At 36.5% G+C, this 20448-nt stretch overlaps 1 protein-coding gene across 6 annotated transcripts in view; it reads right to left on the bottom strand.

The window, feature by feature from the left end:
• Positions 1-20448, bottom strand: part of PTPRC (protein tyrosine phosphatase receptor type C) — a 124778-nt gene that overhangs the window by 45011 nt on the left and 59319 nt on the right. Inside the window, exons 4-11 of one of the 6 annotated variants that reach the window (XM_082701936.1) lie at positions 16609-16806; positions 14034-14168; positions 11230-11373; positions 10387-10452; positions 9197-9223; positions 6751-6969; positions 4672-4800; positions 3402-3542 (exon numbers count right to left, since the gene is read on the bottom strand). In XM_082701936.1, coding sequence (XP_082558062.1) covers positions 3402-3542; positions 4672-4800; positions 6751-6969; positions 9197-9223; positions 10387-10452; positions 11230-11373; positions 14034-14168; positions 16609-16806 — 1059 coding nt within the window. The remainder of the gene's footprint in view (positions 1-3401; positions 3543-4671; positions 4801-6750; positions 6970-9196; positions 9224-10386; positions 10453-11229; positions 11374-14033; positions 14169-16608; positions 16807-20448) is intronic. The other 5 variants (XM_082701938.1, XM_082701937.1, XM_082701939.1 and 2 more) reach the window with 5 other exon arrangements.

Raw genomic sequence — 20448 nt, 5'->3', positions numbered from 1 at the left:
ACACTTCCCCATCAACTCAGCTCCCTTGCCCAATCCCAAAACCCTCTGAACTGCTTTCTGTTACTATAGATTAAATTCATTTTTTCACTCATTTCACATAGATAAAACCAAGTAGTAAGTGGTTTTTTATGTTTAGCATATGGCACTCGATATAATGTTCTAGAGAGTCATTCATGTTGTTGCATATATCAGGAGTTGGTTCTTTTATTTCATGAGTAGTATTCCACTGTGAGGATACACCACATTTTATCTATCCACCAACTATTATTGGAACATTGGGGTTACTTTCAGACTTTCGGCTACTGTGAGTCAATCTGCTATGAATCTTCGTTTAGAAGTCACTGTGAGGACATATTTTTTTCTATTTTTTAAAATATTTAATTTATTTATTTGACAGAGAGAGAGAGAGAACACAAGCAGGCAGAGAGAGAGGGGAGGGAGCAGGCTCCCCACTTAGCAGAGAACCCGACGACGTGGGGCTCGATCCCAGGACCCTGGGATCATGACCTGAGCTAAAGGCAGAGGCTTAACCAACTGAGCCACCCAGATGCCCCCATGGTTTTTTTTCTCTTTAGCAAATATCTGGAATAAAATTTCTAAGTTATTACCTTACATCCTCCACCAATAGTACTGTCAGTCTTTTTAACGTTAGCCATTTTAGTGGGGGTATAATATCATCCTCTCATAGTTGTTTTAAATTGCATTTCCCAGTTGACTAATGATATTGAGCATCTTTGTATGTGCTTATTGGCCACTTGCATATCTTCTTTTGTGAAACATATGTTCAAAATGTTTGAGTATTTTTAATTTGGTCAGTTTGTGTCTAATTTTGTATTTGGAAGAGTTCCTTATATATTCTGGAGAAACTTCTTTTGTTGAAAAATTAACTGTGGATATTTTCCTATCGTGGCTTGATTGCTTTTTATTTCCTTGATGGCTTTATTTAAAGAGAAAAACACTCAATTTTGATGAGGTCTAATTTATAAATTTTTTTCTTTATGATTTTTGCTTTTTGAGAACTAGGAAATCTTTGCCTGGACCAAAGTAGCAAAGATTTTTTTCTACTGTCTTTGTCTAGACGTTTTATAGTTATAATTTTAATGTTTACATCTGCAATCCATTTTGAGTTAATTTTTGTGTTTATTGAGATGTAAAGACTGATGTTTGTTTTTTCTTCTATAGGGATACCTGGATCATTTGTTGAAAAAGACTACCCTTTCCTCCATACTTTTTATAGAAAAATATGCTTTTACTTACAAAAAAAATGTTCCTAGGATTTCTATTTTCTTTTATTTATTTATAAAGATTGCAACAATTTTGGTAATTAATATTCAAAAAGTATTAAATTTTTTTAGGTATGCTAGGAACATAATTTTAATGTAGTTTCATTTTTCTTCTTGTGATTTTGTTTTGGAGGGTTATTGGGAGGCAGATTTAGGCAACTCCCTTAGTCCTTAGTTAGCCCTTCCATATGAAATTTAGAATCATGTTAGTATTGTGTATCAAAAATTCTGTGATATTATCATTAATAAACAAGTTCAGTAATGTGGCTGACTGCAAGATCAACACAGAAAATCAACTGACAGTATACGATGTAGAGCATCTTTTCATATTCTTATTTGTCATTTGTATCTCTTTTTTGGTAATTATATATTTTTAATACACTAAAGGATTCAATTTTCTAATGCTTAAATTATTATTTAGTATCTATGTTCATAGGAGAAACTGGCCTATGGTTGCCTCCGTTTTACTCAAGTTGCAAATCCACTGAATGTTTACCCTAAGCCTATCCTAAACCCTAAGAATAATTAAAATGAATTGATAGACTTCTGTGTCTTCTGCCCTGTTGAGTAGTTTGGATAAGATAGAAACCAACCATTCTTTGAACATGTGGCAAATTTGTCTTCATATTTTCTTAAGGGCAGGTGAGGGAAGCAGACAGTGAGTGTGAAATGAGTAGAGAGACATTGGATGATACATTTAATTCCAATTTTTTAATTCTTCCCCAGTAAATTTTCATAATTCATAAGTTCTAGAAAATTTTTCATTTTATCTAACTTTTCATATTGGATGAAAAGTGGCTTTATACTTTGTTAAATATCTACTTTTAGGGTTTTTTTTTAAATCAATAGAGACGTTTCATTTTTTGCTAGAAGTCTATTTTAGCATTCTTTTAAAAATCAAGCCTTTAAGTTTGTGAATAAATTCTTAATATAATTTCCTATCTTTTTTCCATAACTTAGTATTATAAACTTAGCTATCTTCTCCCTTCTACCATTTTTGCATTTGTTGTTTTCATTCTTACAAGCACTCTCCATTGACTGTCACTCAGCATACAGCAAAATGATAACATTTCTCCTAAAATACCACTTGGTCTCCCTTCAGGCTGTGAAATTCCTCCACAACATGTCTTTGCTCAAATCTGAGTATCTGTGTTTCAAAAGGTAAATTGAGGCCATTTGTATTTATGACTTTTGACTTTTGATATACCCTGGCATATTTCTGCTGTCTTACCTATTTAGCTTTCCACTACTATTTCTTCTCACCCTTTCTCTTTCCCTCCCTAACACTTCCATGTCCTCTACCTCTTCCTTCTTTCTCCTTCTTCCTCAATCTTTCTCTTTTCCTCTTCTTCTTTTTCCTCCTCTTTCCTCTCCTTCTGTTTTCTCCTCCTCCTTTTCTCCACTACCTTTTCCTCCTCTCTCTTTCTTTGGTGGTTACTCCTAAGTTGTCATACACATTATTAACATTTTTTTTTCCCCTAGCAGATTCTACATGACATCAGAATCTCCATGCTTCCACTGAATAAGAGTGGAATTTTAGCACTCTTCCCTTCCTTCTCCGCTCCAGCTCCCAAATGCTATTATTTTCCAGAATGGTACTTTCCAACTGTGATTAGCTATTATAGTCTTGTTAATATTTATATTGCTAGCATTGTATTCATGCTACATACTAACTTGCCACCAATATTTAGATTTACTGCTGTGTTTTAATAGCCCTGTGCTCACTTCTGTCAAAGGCAGGGTTTGATAGAGGGGCAGAGGGTGCAACAGGACACCACAAAGGGATTGAGGCTGCTGAGGAGACGGGAAATGCATGAAGAAACCATATCATCTATCTTGGTTTTGTTTCCACCATAATCTCACAAGGGCTTACAATTCACAGTTGAAATAACAACAACAACAGACAAACAAAAAACCAAAACAAACACACAAAAAATTTGACAAAGCTTTGGATCTTCTGTCATTCATTTTGAAATTTTGCTTTAAAAATGGATACATATCTATTTTTCTGAAACCCTTTCTCCAAATCTACAGCATCATTTCCTGTGATTTTCAAAGAATTGCAAGCACATAAGAAGAAATTTTACATATATATATATATATAAGTAATATACTCACTTCCCAAATCTGTTTCAATAATTTTATTTAAGAACAAAAACTTATGGCCATCATAGGATGCTTGTAAATAACAGTAATACTTTCTCTGAGGTAAAAAGCCTTCACAGTAAATTTCCTCCCCAGTAGATGGAGTACAATTTTCTGAAAGAAATAAGTATCATATATCAGTAAATGAATAAAATATATCACACTTTGTCTTTAGATTTCATATCTATAATAACTTAGTATCGATCAGATTGAAAGCTTTTGCAAATAGTAAATAAGTAAAAGATACTAAAAACTACCATCATAACGCATGGTTTTGCCATACTCTATTTTAAAGAAAATATTAAAAAGTCTAACTGAATTTGAGAGTATCTCTAATTTTACCGATGGAATGAGCTCTCTGTTCAGAAACTGAGATTGCACCTGAGTTAACTTTTGTCCAATAAATATTTTAGATACATCATTGTTCTACCATCAGTTCATCAGTTTGTTTTTGCTTTCCTTGTACTACTTATATCATAGCCATTAATCTTCTTTATAACATGATGATTACAACCGCTATCACACTGCATCCTTTGTGTGTGTGTGTGTGTGTGTGTGTGTCTTGCCATATATGGCTTAGCAAATGGCTTTATGCCAAGGAAGGAGCTTCCATCTTAATAAATTCAAATAAAAAGGAATAAAAATTCATTAAGTCATTAATTATTAAAAATAACTGGTATCTCAACTTTGCCTCCCATATGAACACAAACCCATATTCTTAGAGGCAATTACTGCGTTTTTCCCACTTGTCTTTCATGTATGTGTTCTTGAGGTTGTCTATGAATTTTGGTGATTGAGGGCTGACCACATAAACTCTTGAATCATATGATCTTATGCTTGTTTTTATTTTAACAGTATGTGCATTTTATTTTTCTATAACATCCTTCTCTGATGATCCCTTAGCAATACCTTGTGTATAATAGTTGCCAAGAAAATCCTTGTAAATTAATTGACTTTTACTTTTTCAAAGATTATATTTTAGGGAAAGAGAAACCTTTTAGGAAAAGGTTATTTTTTGTGAATTTGAGTGGTATATAGAATACAATATTTTGACTCAAAAAAAAAAAAGGGAAGGGAAGGGGAGGAGGGAGAAAGAGAGTAGCAGGGAAAGGAAAGGGGGAGAAGGAAAGAAAGAAAGAAAGAAAGAAAGAAAGAGAGAGTAGGGAGGGAAGGAAGGAAGGATTAGATCTATCTAGAACAACTCTCTACCAGAAAAATACTCTAATCAAAGCTATATTCTTACCACATTGAAATCTGTATGTAATTTTATTTTTATCACAAGTGAAGTTGTTTTGTATTTTTACTTTTAAATGAAGAGAAGTATCTGCATTTTCCTCCTTTGTACAATCTTCCAAAGAAAATCTTTTTGGATCTGTCAAAAAGAAGATATAGAAATAGATGTTTAATGCTTCATAATGTGTGTCATATGCTCAATTCAAGTGACTGAAATTATATGCATGACACTGTCTTTGGCAAGTATTTAGAGTGATTTTGATGAAATCTAATAATTCAGGGGTTTGTCCATCTCCATTATTTAGCTTATTCTTTTTAATATCACACATTTTGGCAGCATTTTATTTAAAATTTACCTTACCTTTAAAAGATGGGACCCAAGCAAATGTCTAGGTGATATTGCATTTTTTGCATATTTTAACACACCCACTTCATTCCTTTTCTTAATTGTGCCAGCAATTTTTTTATTGACTCTTGATTATTTTTTATTAAATGATTATTACACAGAGTATGTGGGGCTCTGTCTTGGGGAATGTGTTTTTTAAATTTCATTTCTGTTTCTGATTATTAATTTCAATAATTTTTCAAGAAAATCACTTTAACCTATGTATTTTTTTAAGCTTTTATTTTAATTCTAGTAGGTTAATACAGTATAATATTAGTTTCAATATAGCAATTCAACAACTCCCTACAATAACAGGTGCACTCCTTAATTCCCATCACCTATTAAATCTCCTTCCCCTGTGGTAACCATTAGTCTGTTCTCTATATTAAAAGTCTGTTTCTTGCTTTCTCTCTCTCTCTTATTTTTTCCCTTGTTTGTTTTTTTCTTAAATTCCATATGAATGAAGTTGTATAATATTTGTCTTTCTCTATTTTGCTTAGCATTATACTCTCTCATATACTCTCTAGCTACATCCATATTGTTGTAAATGACATATTCAATAAAAAGTTAGTATCCAAAATATATAAAGAATTTATACAAATCAACACCCCAAAACAAATAATCCAATTGAAAAATGGACAGAAGGCATGAACAGACATTTCTCCAAAGAAGTGATGCAGATGGCCAATGGGCACATGAAAAGATGTTCATCATCACTTATCATCAGGGAAATGCAAATCAAAACTTCAATGAGATATCACCTCACACCTGTCAAAATGGCTAAAATCAACAATATGAGAAACAACAGGTGTTGGTGAGGATGTAGAGAAAAAGGACTCCTCATGAACTGTTGGAGGGAATGCAAACTTGTGTAGCCACTGTGGAAAACAATATAACAGTTCCTCAAAAAGTTAAAAATAGACTATTTTATGATCCAGCAATCTCACTGATGGATATTTACCCAAAGAATATAAAAGCATTAAACATAGGATACTCCTATGTTTAAATCAGCATTATTTACAATAGCCAATATAGGAAAGCAAACTTTAACCTACTGAAATGTTAACAAATCAATACTTTTGAATTATTATATGATGTGAGAGAGTCAACAAATGTACAGCTCCTAAATCTCTTTTCCAAAACATATTCTGTTAAGATACGCTTTAGAGGGGTGGGCTTGATACCCTGGTCCCTTCTCTCCTGCAGGAGCTGAGCTGGCAAAACTGGCTTGGTCACCTTAACATGATCACAACTCTCCTTCTTGTGTGTGAAAGTATCCTTGTTTTTTCCACAGCCATCAAATCCTTGACTCTGTGTTTTCACCCTGTATACTCCAGACTCACCTGTATTCATTTAGTAGGATATGTAGGTGCACATATATACTTAATGACTTGAATTAAGTGTGTGTGGGGGGAGAAAGCTTGTGGATAATCGATTATCCACAGTGGGAAAAATAATACTTAATCTACATAAAACACTGCGTAGAAGAAGTGTAGGGAGGAGAAAAGAATTAAGAAGGCTTATAAGGGTTCCTAACCTCACTGGCTTAGGAGAGCAGAAAGCTCATCCACTTGCCTCCTGCAGACTTCCTGTCCCTCATCCTTGCTGAGGATTACCTGACAGATTCCTGCAACCACTAGAATGCAAGACACGTGGAATTGTACAGTTTTGTAAATATACAAATAGAAACCAATTTATATTTACCTGGTGGTACCTCCAGGGTTAAAATTTTATTTGGACCAACACACGATTCGTGACTTATAGTAAAACTTGCATGTGAACATTCTGTTAGGTTATAGATCATATTGTTTTCACATGTGACATTCTCACAACTCACTGAATCATTATTAGCATTTATTTGTGCTTCAAATGACTTATTTTCTTTATAATGATATTCCACAGAGATATTTTTATACTTTTCATCTGAAAGAAAATGAAAGAGAGGATTACCTTTTTTAAAAAGAATTTCAGAAAAAAGAAACTTACAGCAAATGTGAACACTTTAGTAGAGATTTTCAAAAATATGAAAATCTAACAAAATATCCCCAGGAACATGAAGAAGAGAAGAAACATATCAGGTGTGTCCATAATTAATTTTCAAAATCCCCTTTATATCCTATCAAGGACCTCAGCTTTTAAGTTTATCCTATAAGGATTAACAGATTAATGTTTGTCTTCCTGACTGAACTGTATATTCTATGGCAGTAACGGCCAGTTTACTTTGAGCATCAACATAAATCCAAGTTGTTGCATAAAAGCTGTCATTAGTAGGGGCTTATTTGTTTGAATTGATTGTTGAATTGATGCACAAATGAATGAAGTATCTGACAAATGTCTTCTCCTTGCTTTATCATTTCTCTTTCCTTCTAAAATGCAGTTCTTGGTTACTTGTTTCTCCAGGGACATTAATTAATTCAGGGACCACAGGCCTCATTATTCCTTTACCTTGGTAAAATCATCAATAATAAACTCTCCTAAGGACGTCCCCTTGGTGACATGTCACATTCTCTCCTTTATTTAAACAAATTCAGTTGACTGGTAAATATATATATTTTTTCCACAAATGCTAATCTATTCATTCATTTTAATCCAATGAACATTATTAAGCCCTCAGTATCTTTAAGGCATTGCCCCAAGCCCTAGGAATATATATGATCCACTCTTAGAAGCATAGAATCCTATCATGAAGACAAGCATAGACACGAGTTGCAGAAGACATGCAAACACCTAAAATAAGATTATGCACCAAATAATACGAGAGTAGGGTGGGGGGAAATATAGTCAGAGTGCAGGGATAGGAGAGGCTCTCCAGAGGAGGTGGGTGACTCAGTTTGTGTTTTAAAATATGAGCAGGATGTAGGGAAAGAGATGGTGGGAGGGGGTGCCCTGGATGAGGGTGGAGTTCTAAGTGTAGCTGAAGCAGAGTAGGAGGGAACACAGAGGCATTACGTAACCACTATGTGCTTAGAACACTCTAAATAGTTTCAGATTAGTTAAGGGAAGAGTGTAAGGAGGCAATAATATAGGACGAACATGAGCATAAAAAATTGCATTAATTAAGCAAACTTTTGAAGACTGATCTTTACATTAAATGTATGGGGAGCTACTGAAGGCAGAGACTTCCGCAGGGAGACTCACAAACATGGAGGGTGAAGCCCCCGCCATGAAAGACCTCACTGAGAAGAGGATAGGAAAATGGAGACAGGGTAGCATAAACTGTTCCCAAGCACCTGCTTTGATTGATCATGAGGTCTCCCCTGACAGGTAAGTATTCAAGCACCTGCTTTGAGCCAAAACTCTGACAAGACAGAAAGACAGAGAGGCGGAGACAAATACAGATTCTTTTTCTTCACAAGCCTGGAAGGTATTCTCCACATTTCACATGTATCATTAGCTAGTAATTCTTAATCCTGACACTCAAAACTAGGTCTGAATATAACATCAAAGCTTCTTGCTCCTGAAGGATATGGGCTCTTTTTTTTCTTTTTTTTTTTTTAAGTTAACATATAATGTATTATTTGCCCAAGGGGTACAGGTCTGTGAATCATCAGGCTTACACACTCCATAGCACTCACCATAGCACATCCCCTCCCCAGTGTCCATAGCCCAACCACCCTATGCCTCTCCTCCACCCAGCAACCTCAGTTTGTTTCCTGAGATTAAGAGTCTATTATGATTTGTCTCCCTCCCTGGTCCTATCTTGTTTCATTTTTTTCCTCCCTTCCCGCCATGAACCCCCACCCTGCCTCTCAAATTCCTCATATCAGAGAGATCAGGTGGTAATTATCTTTCTCTGATTGACTTATTTTGCTTAGCATGATACCCTTTAGTTCCATTCACGTCATTGCAAATGGCAAGATTTCATGTTTTTTTTGATGGCTACATAGTATTCCATTGTATATGTATACCACATCTTCTTTATCCATTCATCTGTTGATGGACATCTAGGTTCTTTCCATAGTTTGGTTTATTAAAGACACTGGCTCTTAAAATGTGGAAATATTCATTGCTGGGAAGTGAGGGCCAGTAAAGTTAGCTTGCTAGTGGGTTTGGAGGCTTAGAATGAAGAAGGAAATAATTCAAGCAATATTCTAAAGTGATATATCCTCCCTCTAGATAAAAAAAAAAAAAAAAAAAAAAAAAAACTTACCACATGCTGGCTTAGATGTTGCAGGAACTGCAATAGAAAAAAAAAAAGAATGTAAATTATTAAAATTTCCTTTACAGTATCTCTGCTATAGTCACTTTGGGAAAGGATGGTTTTACAATGTTTCAACTTCATATATTGTAATGTCTATATGTTAGGTTTAACAGACAGTGCAGGGTTTGTGATGCTTAGTACAATGTTTTAATCTGAAAACTTCAAGTGTTAAAAACTAATGGGCTAGTTCTATAAAACATTTCATGAAATTACCCAATGAACATGATTATGATAATTACAATATTGGTATTTTTGAACACACATTTTATTATGGTGTGGGGACATAGCTAACCATACATGCAGCCAGAACATTTAAAGATACTCATCCCTTTGATTAATCTCCAAGTAGATTTATAGAATTATAATCCCTAGATATTTCAGTTTCCACCTTTGTTTAAAAACATCAGAAAACCGGCAAAGGATGCTTCATTCCCTAGTTTAATCTTTTGTTAAGTTCTTTGCACATACACTGGATCCAGAGTAATTAAGCTCTTTTAATGAATTGAAACATATCATGGGTGAAGAATATATATTTCACTGAAGAATGAGTGGAGATGTGTTTTGTGAAAGCTGAGAGATCTCTGCTAATCTGGTCTTTGAGTTGGAAGAATTTAGGAAAGAACAGTGGGCTTGCAGGCTCTGCCATGGCCGACCCACTGACTGACATGGCCCTTCTCTCGGCTAATTCCCTACAGGCCCCTCGCTTTGCTTCCATGCTCCATGTTACCTGACTCGGGCTCTACAATCAATCCTCTGTGAATCACCCCTTGGAATGGAGAATCCCACTGATAGAATTTTTCTGTTTCCTACTAACACCTAAACTCACTCCCAGAGAAGGAAGTCCTAGTATACTTGACTATTTTTCTATGCATTTGCATAAAGTACACAACTCTTAGTGGATGTTATAATGACTTGATAGGTTATGACAGTGACATTCTGCCCCAACCTCACCAGTTGTGACCTTGCTAAAAGAAGGGTTACAAGACTGACTGCTATTCCACAGCCCCCATGATTAGAATATTCAATGGAACTTCTCAGAAAAAGAGAACCAAGTGTAGAGAAAATGGAAGACCCTTCTATGAGCACATCGCAGGTACATGACGGTGGTGTGACTGCGTGGTTGAGAGTAAGATTGTCACCTATTGTTGTGGGAGCAGTTGTAGGGTTAGTGCTTGTTGCAGGTGAAGTGGACGTAAGAGACACATCTGCAAGGAAATGAACAGAGAATAAAAGTTAATGAGTTTGTCATAATGAAGGACAAGGGAAAAACTCTTCAGCAAAGATACTTTCCCAACTGAATCTTTACTACAGGAGACTTCACTGAAACTAACATTTGCTCCTCTTTAAAATAAAAAAGTGAATCAAAGTGTCATCTACCCATAGCCCTTGAAGATAAACAATAGTTCAAATAATTAGAACATGACATTGAATAAGTTGAGAGAAACTATTCATTCCTTGGTGTAATTCTTACCTGATGGCCAAACTACTGCTTTCTCCTTCAATTACAGCTTCTTTATTTTAATCACTAACAATGATACCACTTATTCTTTTTTTTAATATTCACTGCCTACCGGCCTTTTTTTTTTTTTTTAACATACTCAGTTCTCACATCAATCCTATAAAATGAATATTATAATACCCATTTCACAGAAGGGAAAGCTGACACACAAATTATTAGTAGCATGTGCTAAAGTCATCCAGAAAGTTAAGGATTTGATCCCAGGGCTATATGACCCTAAAGTCTATTATCTTTCTTCATTGCCATCAACATTCCTACTATGAATAACAAAATAAAGTATGCTCCCCTACCCAAAAAAAAAAGCTTACTGGCAAGTTTGTCTAATTTATTATCAATATATGAAACTCGATAAAACAGGAAACCTGTCAATAATATTTGGTATGAAGCAAAAGAGCTGCATTAAAGTTTCAAGTTTCCATCTCATTATCCATAACCTAAGACACCTCGAGCATCATGGTCAAACCTGAGGAGTTATCATTGGCGGTGGTGCTGGAGATGCGTGAAGGTAAGGCAGCAGAGCTGCTGTGTGCAGGGCTGAGGGTGGCTACTTGTGTGAAAGTTGGGTCTACATGGAAGATGCTGGTTGTGGTCCGCTCTCCTGGGGAGCCTGCAATCAGAAAGGCCATCGTCACTGTCATCTATTTCTGCCCCTCCAAGGGCAATGGCCAAACAGTCAACATACGCAGATTCTTGAAGCAAAGGCCAAGCAACAATCAGACCCTTTGCACTATGCATTCTGCAAAACTGAATGAAACGCAGCAAGCTTTGTGGCAGAGGCAAGTTTAACGTCAGGTGACTCAGAACCTGTGCAGCACTGTCATCAGAGCACAAATGTTAAAAGTGCCAGCCTTCACAACTCAGGGAAGCCAAGCTCCCTGGCTGAAGGGAGTGAGAATACAGTACAATGAGACTGCACCAAGGCGACAGAGTGGGGTGCTGGCTTGTGGGTGCAGACACCACAGAGATGGGAGTGGAGCTCTGGCTGTAAAAGTCTGTGTTAAGGTTGGCAGAAGAGGAAGTGCAATCTGCCATGCGCTGAAAGCCTCACAAGGGTGCACCTCTCTGGGGAGGAATTTCTGGGTGCAGGTGCTGAGGTCTACTTTTCTGAAATCAGAGCTGAATGGGCTTCTGCCCTGTGTACCTGCTGAGCTCAGGGTTCTTCTTTTTCCAGCTGAAGATTACAATTTGACTTTCCCTATGTAGGGAAAAAGCCCTGGCCAGGAAAATTCAAAACCAAACCGGCTTAGAACCAAAGAACCAAAGAACTTTCACATTATCCTGACACCATTTCCTTTATTTTCCAAGTACATCTAAGCCAACTGGTATAGAATCAGGTGTCGCCGCTGAAGAAACAGCACAATGTATTTGGTTAGGGCTTTTCATTGTCAAGCATCTCCCGCATATGACATCTTCCTGCAGACATCACACCCAGAATTATGGCGCAAGCCATCAACATGTATGCATTGGATGCCTATTAGATGACTAGCACTCTGACAGTTGTCATGACGGAAATAACAGGAATATTGACGAGCCTCTCTCTAAGCTTGTTTGGTTATTTCACTATCAGGCTCCCTGGGGTCCTCAGTTCAATGATAGGATATCAGCCTTGCATTTGCAGTAAGATTCACAGTGTCTGAGCAGAGTGAAAGACGCACGCGTATTCTGAAAATGGTTTCGAGGCCTGCGTGCAGACACCCTCCAATTACACACTGAGAACAGTCTATGACTTCGCATCTACATCCATTAGAATTAAAAAGGCATCTTCTAAAAATTTGACTTCGGGTTCTCAGTCTTCCTAATCCATTCCCCATTCCCCCATTTCACTAAACCATAGAGGAGAATGAATGACATAAACATCACTTCTTCAGTTCTGGATCCCCAGAGAAGGGCTCCAACAGAACCAGAGAAGGGCAAGAAGATCTTTTAAAAACCAGCAAGTTTATCTTTTGCTTCCTTCCATATTCTTCCCTACTTCTCCTTCACAAGCTTGTTCTCTTCACCTCGCCTGAGTCCCTTGTCCTCCTGTTCTTCTGAAACCCCCTCCTCCTCCCCCTAAATTCCCTACCTTCCTCCTTCATGTAAAAACTACGACTCCCTTGGGTCGGTAATCTCAGTGCTGGTTTAGAAGTGGCTTTTACCATTTTATTTTAGGTTAATTAATCCCAATCAATTTTTAATTAGTGGAATTAGCCGCTTGGAGAGGAAGAATTTCTTCAGGAGGGCCAATACAGTGGATTGTGTGACTATCAGCCCCCCTCAGGTCAGTCTTCTTTAATTCTTTTACAGCTCCTTCCCATCCACGACTTCTGCGTCTGCGGAGTTGCTAAAAGCTCCAAATCTTTTGCCTGAGGTTCTCATGGCAGCTGGAGCAGGGGGAAATGAGGCAGGGAGGCAAGGGCAGCTCTGTCCTCAGTCGTTTTAAGCTTGTGCATTGCCTCTAAGGATTTTTGTGCCAAGGGAAGGGTTCAATCCCTCAAAATAATGATCATTCTATTGGATAGGTTTGACTTCTATGTTTGATTCATACTTAGAGCAAGGCCACTTTAGCCCAGCTCTGTAGGCTGCCCCATTTCTATCTTTAACCTTCAGGACTCAGGCTCCTACAGTTTCATATGTGTCTATGTGGATTTTCATTTTTGGGGACCAAAAAAAAAAAAAAAAAAAAAAAGGCACCATGAAATGACTTAGATGCTGATTTTGGAAAGACAAGGGAGGGAACATTTTGCATTGCTTTATATACAGAGATGCTAAGTTCAGAGAATCTTAATGTTTGAATGGGGAGTACAAAGCATCTACTTCTTTTTTTTCCATTTAAAAAAAAATAATTAAATTTTAGTTATAATTTCTTACTGCCCTTCATTGATGATGGAAATCATCCAGTCTTCATGATTTTGTTTATTGGTCAGGGATCTTTAAGCAATAATTCATATATATTATTCTTTATTAGCAGCAAAAAAGTTCTCACTCTGCAATGATACTTGCCCCAGATATAAAGAAACATAGAGAGTATCCTAAATAACCGTCTCCTCTGGAACAGGTCTTTCTTTTATTCTTGTGAGTCTCATTCTTTATGATTTCGTCTGTATTCCAAGGAAATAGTTATGTGGCCTCACAAACTACAGTAACTATGGAAATATGAAATTCCACATTCACCAACTAGCAAGTGCTACACGTTTAACAAGTGGCTGGATTCCCACACACTGTTCTTAAACACAGGCAGTTGTCATGCTCTCTTCCTATCTGCACAAGTCTAACAGCCCCGCAAACCTGATGTGTCATTCCCGCCCAGAGCACGGGTGAGTGGGGAGAGGGCAGCAGCGCTGCTGGGTGTCTGCGTGTCAGATCCGGCAGAGGACTTCTGCAAGACTGCATGCGTGGGGTGGAGAGGCGGCTGTGTAACACCTAAGGTAAGAAAGTGAAATCATTTCAGTGTTTCCTCACTCTAGATGAAAAATACAAATACTAGGAGGTCATAAGTATATTTGTTTACCAACCCGTGAAATGACTCAGTCTATTAATATGTTTGTCTGCCTCTAGTCAAATTGGCCTGGCAGGAAGGTGGCACCTGTGTTCTTGATTTACATATTCCCAGAGGCTCCTTCTGGGCCATGAAGTCACAGATGACTCAGGTTTCCAGGTGGCTTTTTTTTTTTTTTTTTAAACCTCTACATCCCTATGAGCTTTGTGCACCCTCCTGCAACTTTACAAACTGAAAACTGGTATATTTCTTTGTAGGCAGAATCAATAACAAATCCCTCAATATACAATAGACAAATCATTAAAAAAAAAAATGAACCAGACATGTAATAGACATCTAATATATGCAGTGGCCAAAAAGTATATGGAAAAATGCTCATCAGTATGAAATTTGTTTCAATGTACAAATGTAGTATTTTAACTGTTGTGCTGGCAGAGTTGTAAAAGATTAATTAATATCTAGTACTAGAAAAGATGTGGGGAAACAGCTGCACACACATATACACACACTCTCTCACAGAATCCCATGTCCAGAGTCTGGAGGTTATAACACAGATAAAACAGTATCTTTAAGAATCAGGATTTGGAGAAATAGTATTTTCATTGTGTTTGTATGTAAAACAAATACATATATATATATACTTATAGAAATAAATATATGTATTTATATAAATACTATATGTATACATTTTAGTATTTATAAGCGTAAGTATATACTTTGTATATGCTTCTATACTGATATTTCACAACATGCATAAAATATTTTTATAAAATTAAGCTTAATGATTTTTTAATGATTTTGCTTCATAATGAAGTTTATTGATTTTTGAGTAATTTTGAAAATGTATGAGAACATTACAGTGTTAGGAAAATGGATCAAAGGATTTTTTTCACTACATATATCTGTAAGCCTGAATATTTTATTGTATTTCACAATAGACATCAATTACAAACAAAAATTAAATAACATATATACATTTTATCCCAGTAGATAATTAAAATATCACCTGATAGCAAGACTTTTTTCTAGGGGGTAAAGTTTATTTTTTTATTTGAAAGTGTAAGAAACCTTCCAAGCTAATTTCACCATCAGTATTATTGTGCCAAAGCAAGTTAGCATTTTAATATTACTATAATATTTTTATCATTATTCGCCCTAATCTATTCCCTTTTAAACATTTCTTCTCACATTTTGCTTCATCTGGAATGTTGTATGCATGTATTTGTGTCCAAGAAATGAAATGCGGAAACTGAAATTGAAAACTCTGCGTGACATTTACTCAGTAAAAAAGTTAGTAAAAAAGTTTAGCCTGAACTGTTCTGCCTAACCATCAACATCCTCCTCCTCACCTACTTTTTGTTAAAATTTGGGGCAATGAATTCAAATGCTTGCAATGTTTAGATAGGTCCTAGCTGCTGCTCTGCTAGGGGAACAGGGAAAATGGGAGGAAAGAATGGATGTACAGTCCTGTAATCAACATGCAGAGGCAATTTATCATTTATTTAACTGCTTATTACAGCTAATAAACTTCATCAGTATGATACTCCAAACATTATCATGTACTCCCCACCAAAGTTTTGAGAAAGTGTTAGACATACTTGTTTTCCAAACCAAGATGAATGGCCCTGTTAAGCAATTAGCTTAATCTCTAATCAGAATATGTCTACAAACCTGTTTGCCTCAGAAAATGACAATATAGTGCATTCTTTCAGAAAAGGCATGAACAACCCTCTTTGAGAGTTGATTTATGTACCAAATACACTGGCAGACCTAACGATATATAAAAAATGAACACATTACAGATTTATTGGGATTCTGAAGAGTCTCAGTGGTCTTCCCTGGCGAAAATGCCCCCAAATCACTGATATTTTGCTATGAATGTCACCACGTTACCTTAAATTCTACCATTAGGACCCACAACTTTGATTATTTTTTTTTAAAATAATGCAAATATCCCTGGGGGAAATCCAAGTAGCAAAGCTGGATTATTAATCCTGTGTGGTTTTTTAAAAACTAAATTGTATGTCTCCAGTAATTTTGTGATATTGAGAATCTGGAGTTGAACAAAGAAAGAATTTGCTTTGGAATTCCAGCCAGGGAGAATCCCTCTCCCACACAAAATTCCTTGTGGGGGCTTCCCCACCCCCAACCCTTTCCGACGTCTCCTCAACAGCGAGCATTCATTACTTTGGCCAGTCAATTTTTCATGAACACCTAGATGTCCCACCCTTAGCATGCCTGAATAAAATCACATACATAGATACTGCACATGTAATTTAAAGAAAAACCGTTTGGATAACTTTAGAATTCAAAAAGAAAGATTAGTTCTCCTAAACTCATTTCAGTTAACATCTCTGTGCCAACCTGTCACAGCAAGAGTATTATTATCCAAATGGCTCCAGGATCTTTCAGTTGGAGTACTGTCTGGATTAGAAGGAAGTGGGGTGGTCTCTGAGGAGTTATTTTCTCTTTCAGAGATGCTTGGGTGTGAGAATGCAGTGGTGCGGGCAGGAAAGGGGTCGCCAGAAGTCAGAGCACTGGGCTCTTCTGTTAACTTCAGTCCTATTATATTCATGGGGGAAGAAAGAAAACAAACAAAAAAATATGTGAATCATATCCTGCAACATATACTCATCTGAATTTATTAACTTCCCAGTCCATTATGGCATGTATATAAATATATAAATATATATATGTGTATATACATGCACAACATAGACAAGATCTATGATGTGTGTATATGTGTATACACCGTGTGTGTATATATTAGTAAATACATATACATATATACATGCATATATATAAATATAGATGCATACAGAAGTGTAGATATGTAAACTTAGATATAAAACAAGTTACAGAACAGAAGCTAAAGATACAAATGGGGAAATGAAATTGAAAGCAACTTCCCTGCCTTCTTCCCTTTCCATTGCTGGATTCTCAACTGTCCAAGGCAAATGGGTTCAAAAGGACTCCCAGAAACAAACTGAGGGTTGTGCAAAGGGAGGTGGGTGGGGGGATGGGGTGACTGGGGGATGGGCACTAAGGAGAGCATGTGATGTGACGAGCACTGGGTATTATACGGACCTAATGAATCATTGAACACTATGTTAAAAACTAATGTACTGGGGCGCCTGGGTGGCTCAGTGGGTTAAGCCGCTGCCTTCGGCTCAAGGTCATGATCTCAGGGTCCTGGGATCGAGTCCCGCATCGGGCTCTCTGCTCAGCGGGGAGCCTGCTTCCTCATCTCTCTCTCTGCCTCTCTGCCTACTTGTGATCTCTCTCTGTCAAATGAATAAAATAAAATATTTTAAAAATAAATAAAAAACAAAAACTAATGTACTATATGTGTGGTAATTGAATTTAAATTAAATAAATTAAATAAAATAAGGATGGAACACACACACAAAGAAAATTGATGAACAGAAATTGTAAAAAGAGAAATGTAAAGGACTTATTAATGAAGAATAGAGGAAGATAAACTCCAAAGGAGATTATTAGGAGGACAAGTGTTCCAGGAGGGGAAAAAAAAAAATGAAAGATAAAGTCCTAGGGACAAAGTGATTATTTTTTAATAAATCAAAGTCAAAGCAGATTAAGTAAAAGGCAGGGAAACAAAAGTCTCAAACAGATATACATATGACCCAAGTCTACAAAAATGTTTTCAATTTTTGATGACATAAGACACAATTTGAGATATTGAAATAACTTTTTCCACAGCTTCAATTCACCTCAGAAGAAAAACAATGTCACAAGGCAGTGTTGAAATAGGTACAGGCACAGCTGATTGAAGTATACATTTGATAAAAAAAAAAAAAAACTTCCTGCAGGCACATCAGCACCTGTGTTAAAGGCCTTTAAATTTTTGGTGGTCTCTTACTCAGAATGTGGATTTCTTTATTAAAGAATGGGGGGAGGGGGGCTTGTGAAGAATACACCAAAGATTGTTTTAACAAAAAACACATTGTGACTTCTGGATATTGAGGTTATAGTGATGTGTTTTTTCTAAAGTATCTGTGTTTTACATGTATTCACTTTTATGAATAGCCAAATTGATGTTTTTCAATATTTAATTAACAAAAATTGAATTATATCACACAAGTATTTCTACCATTCAGTGCAACAAGAGTGGGTAAGAGAAAATAGCATGAACATGAGAAGAGGAAGAAGGGGAGAAACTGGAAATGAGTAGAAGTGATAAGAATTAAGAAGCGAAATTAAAGGATTACTGAATAGTGAATTAAGAAAATGGAAGTTGAAAGGACACACCGAAGTCCTTGCTTCATTCATTTAATGTCAAAGGTGAAGTGAAATCAGTGTTTACTAAATATAGATTAAAAACCATCTAAACCCAGGGCACCTGGGTGGCTCAGTGGATTAAGCCTCTGCCTTCAGCTCAGGTCATGTTCCCAGGGTCCTGGGATCAACCCCCACATCGGGCTCTCTGCTCAGCAGGGAGCCAGCTTCCCCCCTCTCTCTCTGCCTGCCTCTCTGCCTACTTGTGATATATAAAAATATATATATTAAATAAATAAATAAATAAAATCTTTAAAAAAAAAATCTAAACCCTATTGAACTTCCCCGAGGCCGTGCCCATGAAATAAGGTGGAACTCTGCTGTGGTTCAGAAATCCAAAGTGATAGTACAGTTGTTACAGTCCTTGTTTTCCAAGGAAAATTTCCAAAATCTCTAGAATTTCATGACCCAGTCACTCACAAATCAATATATTTACTAGCAAACTTTCACCCATAATACAGGCCAACACATCTAGCTATGTAATAGGCAAGTAGCTCCTTCTGGCTTCCGTGTAAAATTCTAAGTCTAACTTGACTTATTCTCTCACCTGTGCTCTTTGTTGAATAAAAGGAAGGGAGGTGGGAAGAGGAAAAGACAGCATGAAGAAAGAGCAGAAGAGAGAACAGGGAAGGGAGAGAGGGAGGAGCTTAAAATTCTGCACAATAACATTAATGCACTTTCATCATTATAGACTGAACAATTACTAATTTGTTGTTTTTAGGTTAAACTGTCTTTGGTTTGGGCAGGATTTTGATGATCTGTTCTGTTTGAAGAGAAATGTGGTGATACTTTCCCTTTATCACATTTTTTTTTAGATTTGAATTACAAAGAGAGTGAAGGGAATATCGTTCCAAATACCTAGTAAATTGTGCTAGGCTTTGTTGAAGAGTAGCATTCCTAAAGATTACACCCCATCAAGCAAATCCACTCCAAGGTCTATGAAAAAGGATGTTCAGTAAACTACCCTCCTACCTAGACGCCTTAATATGCTTGCACATGACTTAAGCTCAGTGAGCATTCCTTAATTCAATGAATAAGAATTTAATTCACAGTTAGAAAGCACACTCCAGGGGCGCCTGGGTGGCTCAGTGGGTTAAGCCACTGCCTTCGGCTCAGGTCATAATCTCAGGGTCCTGGGATCGAGTCCCACATCAGGCTCTCTGCTCAGCAGGGAGCCTGCTTCCTCCTCTCTCTCTGCCTGCCTCTCTGCCTACTTGTGATCTCCGTCTGTCAAATAAATAAATAAAATCTAAAAAAAAAAAAAAAGAAAGAAAGCACACTCCAGTTGCCACTTCTATACTATCCTTCATCTTTACTTTGAAGATACTACTGGTTTCCACTGATCATTTTCTTTTTGGCAGTATTTGCAAGAAGACATTCTCATTTGCATTTGGGCTTGCTATTTTGACTTACCTGATGTCATCATTTGGAGGCTTGTTTTAATAGTCAGTGCAGAGATAATGGAAACTCAGTAAGATGAGTCATCTACCATTGTAAACATTCACTGCCCATTCTACCCATTCCCACTCCCTCCTGAAACAATAATCAATTTATATGATTGAAATGAACTTAATTATTTGTAAAAAGTGGAGGTGCTACAATGCCTGAGAGTAGTTGGCATAAACCAATCACGTCTACTATGCATTAAATACTTTTTTATGTATTTATAAAAATTCTCTGCTGTACTATACAATGATAATATCCTAATACTACATCTTTAAAAAAAAATAAGGGAGTATGTTTCTTATGAAGATTCAGGAACATTTTGTTAGTTTCCACATAGTTCTTTGTTTCCATAATTTGAAGTGAATTTTCATTTAATTTAAAAAATTCCTTTAATTACCCAATCTCGGAATATTTTAAATGAACTTAGGCAGAACTGTGCATTTTAATTATCAAAACAGAATT

The sequence above is a fragment of the Mustela nivalis genome, assembly GCF_964662115.1.
Source record: "Mustela nivalis genome assembly, chromosome: 16".
NCBI classification, from domain to species: domain Eukaryota; kingdom Metazoa; phylum Chordata; class Mammalia; order Carnivora; family Mustelidae; genus Mustela; species Mustela nivalis.
The sequence above is the reverse complement of the archived record's forward strand: the minus strand, read 5'-3'. Positions and strand labels throughout refer to the sequence as shown.